We start from the raw sequence: 15407 nt of genomic DNA on the forward strand, positions 1-15407 counted from the left end.
GGTAACATGTAGTATCTCTAGGTTACGGTGTGATCTCTGTAGTATACTGTAACCTGGTAACATTTAGTATCTCTCTAGGTTACGGTGTGATCTCTGTAGTATACTGTAACCTGGTAACATTTAGTATCTCTCTAGGTTATGGTGTGATCTCTGTAGTATACTGTAACCTGGTAACATTTAGTATCTCTCTAGGTTACGGTGTGATCTCTGTAGTATACTGTAACCTGGTAACATTTAGTATCTCTCTAGGTTATGGTGTGATCTCTGTAGTATACTGTAACCTGGTAACATGTAGTATCTCTCTAGGTTACGGTGTGATCTCTGAAGTACACTGTAACCTGGTAACATTTAGTATCTCTCTAGGTTACCGTGGTGATCTCTGAAGTATACTTTAACCTGGTAACATGTAGTATCTCTCTAGGTTACGGTGTGATCTCTGTAGTATACTGTAACCTGGTAACATTTAGTATCTCTAGGTTACGGTGTGATCTCTGTAGTATACTGTAACCTGGTAACATGTAGTATCTCTCTAGGTTACGGTGTGATCTCTGTAGTATACTGTAACCTGGTAACATGTAGTATCTCTCTAGGTTACGGTGTGATCTCTGTAGTATACTGTAACCTGGTAACATTTAGTATCTCTCTAGGTTACGGTGTGATCTCTGTAGTATACTGTAACCTGGTAACATTTAGTATCTCTCTAGGTTACGGTGTGATCTCTGACGTATACTGTAACCTGGTAACATTTAGTATCTCTCTAGGTTACGGTGTGATCTCTGTAGTATACTGTAACCTGGTAACATTTAGTATCTCTCTAGGTTACCGTGGTGATCTCTGTAGTATACTGTAACCTGGTAACATTTAGTATCTCTCTAGGTTACGGTGTGATCTCTGTAGTATACTGTAACCTGGTAACATTTAGTATCTCTCTAGGTTACGGTGTGATCTCTGTAGTATACTGTAACCTGGTAACATTTAGTATATCTCTAGGTTACGGTGTGATCTCTGTACTATACTGTAACATGTAGTATCTCTTTAGGTTACGGTGTGATGTCTGTACTATACTGTAACATGTAGTATCTCTCTAGGTTACGGTGTGATCTCTGTAGTATACTGTAACCTGGTATCATTTAGTATCTCTCTAGGTTACGGTGTGATCTCTGTAGTATACTGTAACATGTAGTATCTCTCTAGGTTACGGTGTGATCTCTGTAGTATACTGTAACATGTAGTATCTCTCTAGGTTACCGTGGTGATCTCTGAAGTACACTGTAACCTGGTAACATTTAGTATCTCTCTAGGTTACGGTGTGATCTCTGTAGTATACTGTAGCCTGGTAACATTTAGTATCTCTCTAGGTTACGGTGTGATCTCTGACGTACACTGTAACCTGGTAACATTTAGTATCTCTCTAGGTTACCGTGGTGATCTCTGAAGTACACTTTAACCTGGTAACATTTAGTATCTCTCTAGGTTACGGTGTGATCTCTGTAGTATACTGTAACCTGGTAACATTTAGTATCTCTCTAGGTTACGGTGTGATCTCTGTAGTACACTGTAACCTGGTAACATTTAGTATCTCTCTAGGTTACCGTGTGATCTCTGTAGTATACTGTAACCTGGTAACATTTAGTATCTCTCTAGGTTACCGTGTGATCTCTGTAGTATACTGTAACCTGGTAACATTTAGTATCTCTCTAGGTTACCGTGGTGATCTCTGTAGTATACTGTAACCTGGTAACATTTAGTATCTCTCTAGGTTACCGTGGTGATCTCTGTAGTATACTGTAACCTGGTAACATTTAGTATCTCTCTAGGTTACCGTGGTGATCTCTGTAGTATACTGTAACCTGGTAACATTTAGTATCTCTCTAGGTTACGGTGTGATCTCTGTAGTATACTGTAACCTGGTAACATGTAGTATCTCTCTAGGTTACCGTGGTGATCTCTGTAGTACACTGTAACCTGGTAACATTTAGTATCTCTCTAGGTTACGGTGTGATCTCTGTAGTATACTGTAACCTGGTAACATTTAGTATCTCTCTAGGTTACGGTGTGATCTCTGTAGTATACTGTAACCTGGTAACATGTAGTATCTCTCTAGGTTACCGTGGTGATCTCTGAAGTACCCTGTAACCTGGTAACATTTAGTATCTCTCTAGGTTACCGTGGTGATCTCTGAAGTACACTTTAACCTGGTAACATTTAGTATCTCTCTAGGTTACGGTGTGATCTCTGTAGTATACTGTAACCTGGTAACATTTAGTATCTCTCTAGGTTACGGTGTGATCTCTGTAGTACACTGTAACCTGGTAACATTTAGTATCTCTCTAGGTTACCGTGTGATCTCTGTAGTATACTGTAACCTGGTAACATTTAGTATCTCTCTAGGTTACGGTGTGATCTCTGTAGTATACTGTAACCTGGTAACATGTAGTATCTCTCTAGGTTACGGTGTGATCTCTGTAGTATACTGTAACCTGGTAACATTTAGTATCTCTCTAGGTTACCGTGTGATCTCTGTAGTATACTGTAACCTGGTAACATTTAGTATCTCTCTAGGTTACCGTGTGATCTCTGTAGTATACTGTAACCTGGTAACATTTAGTATCTCTCTAGGTTACCGTGGTGATCTCTGTAGTATACTGTAACCTGGTAACATTTAGTATCTCTCTAGGTTACCGTGGTGATCTCTGTAGTATACTGTAACCTGGTAACATTTAGTATCTCTCTAGGTTACCGTGGTGATCTCTGTAGTATACTGTAACCTGGTAACATTTAGTATCTCTCTAGGTTACGGTGTGATCTCTGTAGTATACTGTAACCTGGTAACATGTAGTATCTCTCTAGGTTACCGTGGTGATCTCTGTAGTACACTGTAACCTGGTAACATTTAGTATCTCTCTAGGTTACGGTGTGATCTCTGTAGTATACTGTAACCTGGTAACATTTAGTATCTCTCTAGGTTACGGTGTGATCTCTGTAGTATACTGTAACCTGGTAACATGTAGTATCTCTCTAGGTTACCGTGGTGATCTCTGAAGTACCCTGTAACCTGGTAACATTTAGTATCTCTCTAGGTTACGGTGGTGATCTCTGACGTACACTGTAACCTGGTAACATTTAGTATCTCTAGGTTACGGTATGATCTCTGAAGTATACTGTAACCTGGTAACATTTAGTATCTCTCTAGGTTACGGTGTGATCTCTGTAGTACACTGTAACCTGGTAACATTTAGTATCTCTCTAGGTTACGGTGTGAGAAACACAATTGCAACTAACTCGCCACGATCCCAGTGACGTCCCAGAATAAGGCGACACTATTTTACACACGGAATGTTTTTAAATGACCAAAAGAGTTCGGTCGGCTTTGTTTTTTCATTTTTGCAACGGGGAAAAAAATATTACGATACTTGTATCGTCACAGCCCTAAAAACACACTCATTACTTACTTCCTGTCTTCAGGGTGTGTTCCAGCTTGAGTCCAGCTGTCCGTCAGAACACCACCTGACAGGAACTTACTCTTGATGTCCTGAACCGTCTGCTCCATGGGGACTAAAGAGTTGGAGATCTGCACAGAGAGACAACCAATCAACAGCAGCTCCAGAGATGGGAGGCTCACTGATAGGTTAACAGCCAGGGGCGGGGCCAGAGGGAACAGAAGCTGAGTGATAGGTTAGTAGCCAGAGGCGGGGCCAGAGGGAACAGAAGCTGAGTGATAGGTTAGCAGCCAGGGGCGGGGCCAGAGGGAACAGAAGCTGAGTGATAGTTTAGTAGCCAGGGGCGGGGCCAGAGGGAACAGAGGCTGAGTGATAGTTTAGTAGCCAGGGGCGGGGCCAGAGGGAACAGAAGCTGAGTGATAGGTTAGTAGCCAGGGGCGGGGCCAGAGGGAACAGAGGCTGAGTGATAGGTTAGTAGCCAGGGGCGGGGCCAGAGGGAACAGAAGCTGAGTGATAGGTTAGTAGCCAGGGGAGGGGCCAGAGGGAACAGAGGCTGAGTGATAGGTTAGTAGCCAGGGGCGGGGCCAGAGGGAACAGAGGCTGAGTGATAGTTTAGTAGCCAGGGGCGGGGCCAGAGGGAACAGAAGCTGAGTGATAGGTTAGTAGCCAGGGGCGGGGCCAGAGGGAACAGAGGCTGAGTGATAGGTTAGTAGCCAGGGGCGGGGCCAGAGGGAACAGAAGCTGAGTGATAGGTTAGTAGCCAGGGGCGGGGCCAGAGGGAACAGAGGCTGAGTGATAGGTTAGTAGCCAGGGGCGGGGCCAGAGGGAACAGAGGCTGAGTGATAGGTTAGTAGCCAGGGGCGGGGCCAGAGGGAACAGAAGCTGAGTGATAGTTTAGTAGCCAGGGGCGGGGCCAGAGGGAACAGAAGCTGAGTGATAGTTTAGTAGCCAGGGGCGGGGCAAGAGGGAACAGAAGCTGAGTGATTGGTTAGTAGCCAGGGGCGGGGCCAGAGGGAACAGAAGCTGAGTGATAGGTTAGTAGCCAGGGGCGGGGCCAGAGGGAACAGAGGCTGTGATTGGTTAGTAGCCAGGGGCGGGACCAGAGGGAACAGAGGCTGTGATTGGTTAGTAGCCAGGGGCGGGGCCAGAGGGAACAGAGGCTGTGTGATTGGTTAGTAGCCAGGGGCGGGGCCAGAGGGAACAGAAGCTGAGTGATAGTTTAGTAGCCAGGGGCGGGGCCAGAGGGAACAGAGGCTGAGTGATTGGTTAGTAGCCAGGGGCGGGGCCAGAGGGAACAGAGGCTGAGTGATAGGTTAGTAGCCAGGGGCGGGGCCAGAGGGAACAGAGGCTGAGTGATAGGTTAGTAGCCAGGGGCGGGACCAGAGGGAACAGAGGCTGTGATTGGTTAGTAGCCAGGGGCGGGGCCAGAGGGAACAGAGGCTGTGTGATTGGTTAGTAGCCAGGGGCGGGGCCAGAGGGAACAGAGGCTGAGTGATAGGTTAGTAGCCAGGGGCGGGGCCAGAGGGAACAGAGGCTGAGTGATAGGTTAGTAGCCAGGGGCGGGGCCAGAGGGAACAGAGGCTGTGATTGGTTAGTAGCCAGGGGCGGTACTTACTAGGACTATTTTCTTCCTCATGTCTGAGATCTCATCGTATTCTGACGACGACAACATATTGGCCTGTATTAACACCTCGTACCTGGGAGAGGAGACAACATATTGGCCTGCATTAACACCTCGTACCTGGGAGAGGAGACAACATATTGGCCTGTATTAACACCTCGTACCTGGGAGAGGAGACAACATATTGGCCTGCATTAACACCTCGTACCTGGGAGAGGAGACAACATATTGGCCTGCATTAACACCTCGTACCTGGGAGAGGAGACAACATATTGGCCTGCATTAACACCTCGTACCTGGGAGAGGAGACAACATATTGGCCTGCATTAACACCTCGTACCTGGGAGAGGAGAACAACATATTGGCCTGTATTAACACCTCGTACCTGGGAGAGGAGACAACATATTGGCCTGCATTAACACCTCGTACCTGGGAGAGGAGACAACATATTGGCCTGCATTAACACCTCGTACCTGGGAGAGGAGACAACATATTGGCCTGCATTAACACCTCGTACCTGGGAGAGGAGACAACATATTGGCCTGTATTAACACCTCGTACCTGGGAGAGGAGACAACATATTGGCCTGTATTAACACCTCGTACCTGGGAGAGGAGACAACATATTGGCCTGCATTAACACCTCGTACCTGGGAGAGGAGACGACAACATATTGGCCTGCATTAACACCTCGTACCTGGGAGAGGAGACAACATATTGGCCTGCATTAACACCTCGTACCTGGGAGAGGAGACAACATATTGGCCTGCATTAACACCTCGTACCTGGGAGAGGAGACAACATATTGGCCTGCATTAACACCTCGTACCTGGGAGAGGAGACAACATATTGGCCTGCATTAACACCTCGTACCTGGGAGAGGAGACGACATATTGGCCTGCATTAACACCTCGTACCTGGGAGAGGAGACGACAACATATCGGCCTGCATTAACACCTCGTACCTGGGAGAGGAGACAACATATCGGCCTGCATTAACACCTCGTACCTGGGAGAGGAGACAACATATTGGCCTGCATTAACACCTCGTACCTGGGAGAGGAGACGACATTTTGGCCTGCATTAACACCTCGTACCTGGGAGAGGAGACAACATATTGGCCTGTATTAACACCTCGTACCTGGGAGAGGGGACAACATATTGGCCTGTATTAACACCTCGTACCTGGGAGAGGAGACAACATATTGGCCTGTATTAACACCTCGTAACTGGGAGAGGAGACAACATATTGGCCTGCATTAACACCTCGTACCCGGGAGAGGAGACAACATATTGGCCTGCATTAACACCTCGTACCTGGGAGAGGAGACAACATATTGGCCTGTATTAACACCTCGTACCTGGGAGAGGAGACAACATATTGGCCTGCATTAACACCTCGTACCTGGGAGAGGAGACAACATATTGGCCTGCATTAACACCTCGTACCTGGGAGAGGAGACAACATATTGGCCTGCATTACCACCTCGTACCTGGGAGAGGAGACAACATATTGGCCTGCATTAACACCTCGTACCTGGGAGAGGGGACAACATATTGGCCTGCATTACCACCTCGTACCTGGGAGAGGAGACAACATATTGGCCTGCATTAACACCTCGTACCTGGGAGAGGAGACAACATATTGGCCTGCATTAACACCTCGTACCTGGGAGAGGTGACAACATATTGGCCTGCATTAACACCTCGTACCTGGGAGAGGAGACAACATATTGGCCTGCATTAACACCTCGTACCTGGGAGAAGAGACAACATATTGGCCTGCATTAACACCTCGTACCTGGGAGAGGAGACGACATATTGGCCTGCATTAACACCTCGTACCTGGGAGAGGAGACAACATATTGGCCTGCATTAACACCTCGTACCTGGGAGAGGAGACGACAACATATTGGCCTGCATTAACACCTCGTACCTGGGAGAGGAGACAACATATTGGCCTGCATTAACACCTCGTACCTGGGAGAGGAGACAACATATTGGCCTGCATTAACACCTCGTACCTGGGAGAGGAGACAACATATTGGCCTGCATTAACACCTCGTACCTGGGAGAGGAGACAACATATTGGCCTGCATTAACACCTCGTACCTGGGAAAGGCGACAACATATTGGCCTGCATTAACACCTCGTACCTGGGAGAGGAGACGACAACATATTGGCCTGTATTAACACCTCGTACCTGGGAGAGGAGACAACATATTGGCCTGTATTAACACCTCGTACCTGGGAGAGGAGACAACATATTGGCCTGTATTAACACCTCGTACCTGGGAGAGGAGACAACATATTGGCCTGTATTAACACCTCGTACCTGGGAGAGGAGACGACATATTGGCCTGCATTAACACCTCGTACCTGGGAGAGGAGACAACATATTGGCCTGCATTAACACCTCGTACCTGGGAGAGGAGACGACAACATATTGGCCTGCATTAACACCTCGTACCTGGGAGAGGAGACATATTGGCCTGCATTAACACCTCGTACCTGGGAGAGGAGACAACATATTGGCCTGTATTAACACCTCGTACCTGGGAGAGGAGACAACATATTGGCCTGCATTAACACCTCGTACCTGGGAGAGGAGACAACATATTGGCCTGTATTAACACCTCGTACCTGGGAGAGGAGACAACATATTGGCCTGCATTAACACCTCGTACCTGGGAGAGGAGACAACATATTGGCCTGCATTAACACCTCGTACCTGGGAGAGGAGACGACAACATATTGGCCTGCATTAACACCTCGTACCTGGGAGAGGAGACAACATATTGGCCTGCATTAACACCTCGTACCTGGGAGAGGAGACGACAACATATTGGCCTGCATTAACACCTCGTACCTGGGAGAGGAGACAACATATTGGCCTGCATTAACACCTCGTACCTGGGAGAGGAGACGACATATTGGCCTGTATTAACACCTCGTACCTGGGAGAGGAGACAACATATTGGCCTGCATTAACACCTCGTACCTGGGAGAGGAGACGACATATTGGCCTGCATTAACACCTCGTACCTGGGAGAGGAGACAACATATTGGCCTGCATTAACACCTCGTACCTGGGAGAGGAGACAACATATTGGCCTGCATTAACACCTCGTACCTGGGAGAGGAGACAACATATTGGCCTGCATTAACACCTCGTACCTGGGAGAGGAGACAACATATTGGCCTGCATTAACACCTCGTACCTGGGAGAGGAGACAACATATTGGCCTGTATTAACACCTCGTACCTGGGAGAGGAGACAACATATTGGCCTGCATTAACACCTCGTACCTGGGAGAGGACACAACATATTGGCCTGCATTAACACCTCGTACCTGGGAGAGGAGACAACATATTGGCCTGCATTAACACCTCGTACCTGGGAGAGGAGACAACATATTGGCCTGTATTAACACCTCGTACCTGGGAGAGGAGACAACATATTGGCCTGCATTACCACCTCGTACCTGGGAGAGGAGACGACATCACCTACTGGTTATTGTCTCCTCTGAGGAGCTGGAGGGGGAAAGAGCCAGAACAAACCAAAGTACTCACAGCTGCTCCGTCCTCTCCAGGATCTGAGTGCAGTAGTGACAGATGTGGATGACCTCTGACTTCTTATGTACCATCTCGCTGTAGTCCTCCTTCATTAACTCACTGAGACAGAGACACAGAGAGAGACAGAGACATTATGTAACATCTCCCTGTAGTCCTCCTTCATTAACTCACTGAGACAGACAGAAACATTGACATTATGTACCAGTTGACAGAGGGGTATCAGGTGAACAGTGAACCAGTTGACAGAGGGGTATCAGGTGAACAGTGAACCAGTTGACAGAGGGGTACCAGGTGAACAGTGGACCAGTTGACAGAGGGGTACCAGGTGAACAATGGACCAGTTGACAGAGGGGTACCAGGTGAACAGTGGACCAGTTGACAGAGGGGTATCAGGTGAACAGTGAACCAGTTGACAGAGGGGTACCAGGTGAACAGTGAACCAGTTGACAGAGGGGTACCAGCTGAACAGTGAACCAGTTGACAGAGGGGTACCAGGTGAACAGTGGACCAGTTGACAGAGGGGTATCAGGTGAACAGTGAACCAGTTGACAGAGGGGTACCAGGTGAACAGTGGACCAGTTGACAGAGGGGTACCAGGTGAACAGTGGACCAGTTGACAGAGGGGTACCAGGTGAACAGTGAACCAGTTGACAGAGGGGTACCAGGTGAACAGTGGACCAGTTGACAGAGGGGTACCAGGTGAACAGTGGACCAGTTGACAGAGGGGTACCAGGTGAACAGTGGACCAGTTGACAGAGGGGTACCAGGTGAACAGTGGACCAGTTGACAGAGGGGTACCAGGTGAACAGTGGACCAGTTGACAGAGGGGTACCAGGTGAACAGTGAACCAGTTGACAGAGGCGTACCAGGTGAACAGTGAACCAGTTGACAGAGGGGTACCAGTTGAACAGTGAACCAGTTGACAGAGGGGTATCAAGGGGAACAGTGGACCAGTTGACAGAGGGGTACCAGGTGAACAGTGGATAAGTTGCCAGAGGGGTACCAGGTGAACAGTGTACCAGTTGACAGAGGGGTACCAGGTGAACAGTGAACCAGTTGACAGAGGGGTACCAGGTGAACAGTGGACCAGTTGACAGAGGGGTACCAGGTGAACAGTGGACCAGTTGACAGAGGGGTACCAGGTGAACAGTAGACCAGTTGACAGAGGGGTACCAGGTGAACAGTGAACCAGTTGACAGAGGGGTACCAGGTGAACAGTGGACCAGTTGACAGAGGGGTACCAGGTGAACAATGGACCAGTTGACAGAGGGGTACCAGGTGAACAGTGGACCAGTTGACAGAGGGGTATCAGGTGAACAGTGAACCAGTTGACAGAGGGGTACCAGCTGAACAGTGAACCAGTTGACAGAGGGGTACCAGGTGAACAGTGAACCAGTTGACAGAGGGGTATCAGGTGAACAGTGGACCAGTTGACAGAGGGGTATCAGGTGAACAGTGGACCAGTTGACAGAGGGGTACCAGGTGAACAGTGGACCAGTTGACAGAGGGGTACCAGGTGAACAGTGGACCAGTTGACAGAGGGGTACCAGGTGAACAGTGGACCAGTTGACAGAGGGGTACCAGGTGAACAGTGAACCAGTTGACAGAGGGCTACCAGGTGAACAGTGGACCAGTTGACAGAGGGGTACCAGGTGAATAGTGGACCAGTTGACAGAGGGGTACCAGGTGAACAGTGAACCAGTTGACAGAGGCGTACCAGGTGAACAGTGAACCAGTTGACAGAGGGGTACCAGTTGAACAGTGAACCAGTTGACAGAGGGGTATCAAGGGGAACAGTGGACCAGTTGACAGAGGGGTACCAGGTGAACAGTGGACAAGTTGACAGAGGGGTACCAGGTGAACAGTGTACCAGTTGACAGAGGGGTACCAGGTGAACAGTGAACCAGTTGACAGAGGGGTACCAGGTGAACAGTGGACCAGTTGACAGAGGGGTACCAGGTGAACAGTGAACCAGTTGACAGAGGGGTACCAGGTGAACAGTGGACCAGTTGACAGAGGGGTACCAGGTGAACAATGGACCAGTTGACAGAGGGGTACCAGGTGAACAGTGGACCAGTTGACAGAGGGGTATCAGGTGAACAGTGAACCAGTTGACAGAGGGGTACCAGGTGAACAGTGAACCAGTTGACAGAGGGGTACCAGCTGAACAGTGAACCAGTTGACAGAGGGGTACCAGGTGAACAGTGGACCAGTTGACAGAGGGGTATCAGGTGAACAGTGAACCAGTTGACAGAGGGGTACCAGGTGAACAGTGGACCAGTTGACAGAGGGGTACCAGGTGAACAGTGGACCAGTTGACAGAGGGGTACCAGGTGAACAGTGAACCAGTTGACAGAGGGGTACCAGGTGAACAGTGGACCAGTTGACAGAGGGGTACCAGGTGAACAGTGGACCAGTTGACAGAGGGGTACCAGGTGAACAGTGGACCAGTTGACAGAGGGGTACCAGGTGAACAGTGGACCAGTTGACAGAGGGGTACCAGGTGAACAGTGAACCAGTTGACAGAGGCGTACCAGGTGAACAGTGAACCAGTTGACAGAGGGGTACCAGTTGAACAGTGAACCAGTTGACAGAGGGGTATCAAGGGGAACAGTGGACCAGTTGACAGAGGGGTACCAGGTGAACAGTGGACAAGTTGACAGAGGGGTACCAGGTGAACAGTGTACCAGTTGACAGAGGGGTACCAGGTGAACAGTGAACCAGTTGACAGAGGGGTACCAGGTGAACAGTGGACCAGTTGACAGAGGGGTACCAGGTGAACAGTGAACCAGTTGACAGAGGGGTACCAGTTGAACAGTAGACCAGTTGACAGAGGGGTACCAGTTGAACAGTGAACCAGTTGACAGAGGGGTATCAGGTGAACAGTGAACCAGTTGACAGAGGGGTACCAGGTGAACAGTGGACCAGTTGACAGAGGGGTACCAGGTGAACAGTGGACCAGTTGACAGAGGGGTACCAGGTGAACAGTGGACCAGTTGACAGAGGGGTACCAGGTGAACAGTGGACCAGTTGACAGAGGGGTATCAGGTGAACAGTGAACCAGTTGACAGAGGGGTATCAGGTGAACAGTGAACCAGTTGACAGAGGGGTACCAGGTGAACAGTGGACCAGTTGACAGAGGGGTACCAGGTGAATGTGCTAGTTGTCTGGTACATTGTAAGGGTTGAGTTAGTAGGACTCACTTCCTGTTGTCTGGTACATTGTAAGGGTTGAGTTAGTAGGACTCACTTCCTGTTGTCTGGTACATTGTAAGGATTGAGTTATCAGGACTTACATCAGTCCCCGGACTCCCTTCCTGACCAGCTCCTGACAAACCAACAGGGAGTCTGAGGTCTTCCACAGGTGGCCCACGTCTCCTGCAAACGTCTGGACAACGGAGGAAGACATATTAGGATATTAGTTAAGGGCACCACACACACCATCCTCCTCCTACGGACACATTGGCATAGCTGGCATAACATTTAGTTACCTTGGCATAGCTGGCATAACATTTAGTTACCTTGGCATAACATTTAGTTACCTTGGCATAGCTGGCATAACATTTAGTAACCTTGGCATAGCTGGCATAACATTTAGTTACCTTGGCATAGCTGGCATAACATTTAGTTACCTTGGCATAGCTGGCATAACATTTAGTTACCTTGGCATAACATTTAGTTACCTTGGTATAGCTGGCATAGCATTTAGTTACCTTGGCATAGCTGGCATAACATTTAGTTACCTTGGCATAGCTGGCATAGCATTTAGTTACCTTGGCATAGCTGGCATAGCATTTAGTTACCTTGGCATAGCTGGCATAACATTTAGTAACCTTGGCATAGCTGGCATAGCATTTAGTTACCTTTGCATAGCTGGCATAGCATTTAGTTACCTTGGCATAGCTGGCATAACATTTAGTTACCTTGGCATAGCTGGCATAACATTTAGTTACCTTGGCATAGCTGGCATAGCATTTAGTTACCTTGGCATAGCTGGCATAGCATTTAGTTACCTTGGCATAGCTGGCATAGCATTTAGTTACCTTGGCATAGCTGGCATAACATTTAGTTACCTTGGCATAGCTGGCATAACATTTAGTAACCTTGGCATAGCTGGCATAGCATTTAGTTACCTTTGCATAGCTGGCATAGCATTTAGTTACCTTGGCATAGCTGGCATAACATTTAGTTACCTTGGCATAGCTGGCATAACATTTAGTAACCTTGGTATAGCTGGCATAACATTTAGTAACCTTGGTATAGCTGGCATAACATTTAGTAACCTTGGCATAGCTGGCATAACATTTAGTTACCTTGGCATAGCTGGCATAACATATAGCATAATATATAGTTACCTTGGCATAGCTGGCATCCAGGTCCAGATCGTAGCGAGGCTGGACTTTAGGAGGACTCGCTGTGGAGATCAATAGAGAGACTGAAGTTAACAACAGAGACAGATAGAGACTGAGGATAACAACAGATAGAGACTGAGGTTAACAACAGATAGAGACTGAGGTTAACAACAGAGACAGATAGAGACTGAGGATAACAACAGATAGAGACTGAGGTTAACAACAGAGACAGATAGAGACTGAGGATAACAACAGATAGAGACTGAGGTTAACAACAGAGACAGATAGAGACTGAGGTTAACAACAGAGACAGATAGAGACTGAGGTTAACAGACCAGATAGAGACTGAGGTTAACAACAGAGACAGATAGAGACTGAGGATAACAACAGATAGAGACTGAGGTTAACAACAGAGACAGATAGAGACTGAGGTTAACAACAGAGACAGATAGAGACTGAGGTTAACAACAGAGACAGATAGAGACTGAGGTTAACAACAGATAGAGACTGAGGTTAACAACAGACAGAGACTGAGGTTAACAACAGACAGAGACTGAGGTTAACAACAGACAGAGACTGAGGTTAACAACAGATAGAGACTGAGGTTAACAGACAGATAGAGACTGGGGTTAACAACAGATAGAGACTGGGGTTAAAAACAGATAGAGACTGAGGTTAACAGACCAGATAGAGACTGAGGTTAACAACAGAGACAGATAGAGACTGGGGTTAACAACAGATAGAGACTGAGGTTAACAACAGATAGAGACTGAGGTTAACAACAGACAGAGACTGAGGTTAACAACAGATAGAGACTGAGGTTAACAACAGATAGAGACCGAGGTTAACAACAGAGACAGATAGAGACTGAGGATAACAACAGATAGAGACTGAGGTTAACAACAGAGACAGATAGAGACTGAGGTTAACAACAGAGACAGATAGAGACTGAGGTTAAGAGACCAGATTGAGGTTAAGAGACCAGATAGAGATTAATAACAGAGACAGATAGAGACTGAGGTTAACAACAGAGACAGATAGAGACTGAGGTTAACAACAGAGACAGATAGAGACTGAGGTTAACAGCAGAGACAGATAGAGACTGAGGTTAACAACAGAGACAGATAGAGACTGAGGTTAACAACAGAGACAGATAGAGACTGAGGTTAACAACAGATAGAGACTGAGGTTAACAGACCAGATAGAGACTTAGGTTAACAGACCAGATAGAGACTGAGGTTAACAACAGATAGAGACTGAGGTTAACAGACCAGATAGAGACTGAGGTTAACAACAGACAGAGACTGAGGTTAACAACAGATAGAGACTGAGGTTAACAACAGATAGAGACTGAGGTTAACAGACCAGACAGAGACTGAGGTTAACAACAGATAGAGACTGAGGTTAACAACAGATAGAGACTGAGGTTAACAACAGAGACAGATAGAGACTGAGGTTAACAGACCAGACAGAGACTGAGGTTAACAACAGAGACAGATAGAGACTGAGGTTAACAACAGACAGAGACTGAGGTTAACAGACCAGATAGAGACTGAGGTTAACAGACCAGATAGAGACTGAGGTTAACAGACCAGATAGAGACTGAGGTTAACAGACCAGATAGAGACTGAGGTTAACAGACCAGATAGAGACTGAGGTTAACAGACCAGATAGAGACTGAGGTTAACAACAGAGACAGATAGAGACTGAGGTTAACAACAGAGACAGATAGAGCCTGAGGTTAACAACAGAGACAGATAGAGACTGAGGTTAACAGACCAGATAGAGACTGAGATTAACAACAGAGACAGATAGAGACTGAGGTTAACAACAGAGACAGATAGAGACTGAGGTTAACAGAGACAGATAGAGACTGAGGTTAACAACAGAGACAGGTAGAGACTGAGGTTAACAGACCAGATAGAGACTGAGATTAACAACAGAGACAGATAGAGACTGAGGTTAACAACAGAGACAGATAGAGACTGAGGTTAACAGAGACAGATAGAGACTGAGGTTAACAACAGAGACAGGTAGAGACTGAGGTTAACAGAGCAGATGGAGCCTGAGGTTAACAACAGAGACAGATAGAGACTGAGGTTAACAGACCAGATAGAGACTGAGGTTAACAACAGAGACAGATAGAGACTGAGGTTAACAACAGAGACAGATAGAGACTGAGGTTAACAGAGCAGATAGAGCCTGAGGTTAACAACAGAGACAGATAGAGACTGAGGTTAACAACAGAGACAGATAGAGACTGAGGTTAACAACAGAGACAGATAGAGACTGAGGTTAACCTCTTTGGGCTGCAGGGGCAGTATTGAGTAGCCTGGATAAAAGGTGCCTATTTCAAACGGCCTCGTACTCAATTCTTGCTCGTACAATTTATTATTGTTATTATGTATTATTTATTATTAT

General features: G+C 47.3%; 1 protein-coding gene across 2 annotated transcripts in view; it reads right to left on the reverse strand.

Annotated features, from left to right (window-relative positions):
- The window catches only part of tbk1 (TANK-binding kinase 1), a 138036-nt gene that overhangs the window by 29155 nt on the left and 93474 nt on the right, over window positions 1-15407 (reverse strand). For both annotated transcript variants that reach the window (XM_055911768.1, XM_055911767.1), the window contains 5 exons: window positions 12990-13048; window positions 11931-12022; window positions 8633-8734; window positions 5056-5137; window positions 3453-3571 (listed from right to left, as the gene is read on the reverse strand). In XM_055911768.1, the coding sequence (XP_055767743.1) occupies window positions 3453-3571; window positions 5056-5137; window positions 8633-8734; window positions 11931-12022; window positions 12990-13048 (454 nt within the window). The remainder of the gene's footprint in view (window positions 1-3452; window positions 3572-5055; window positions 5138-8632; window positions 8735-11930; window positions 12023-12989; window positions 13049-15407) is intronic.

Source organism: Salvelinus fontinalis, unplaced genomic scaffold (assembly GCF_029448725.1).
Source record: "Salvelinus fontinalis isolate EN_2023a unplaced genomic scaffold, ASM2944872v1 scaffold_0092, whole genome shotgun sequence".
NCBI lineage: Eukaryota > Metazoa > Chordata > Actinopteri > Salmoniformes > Salmonidae > Salvelinus > Salvelinus fontinalis.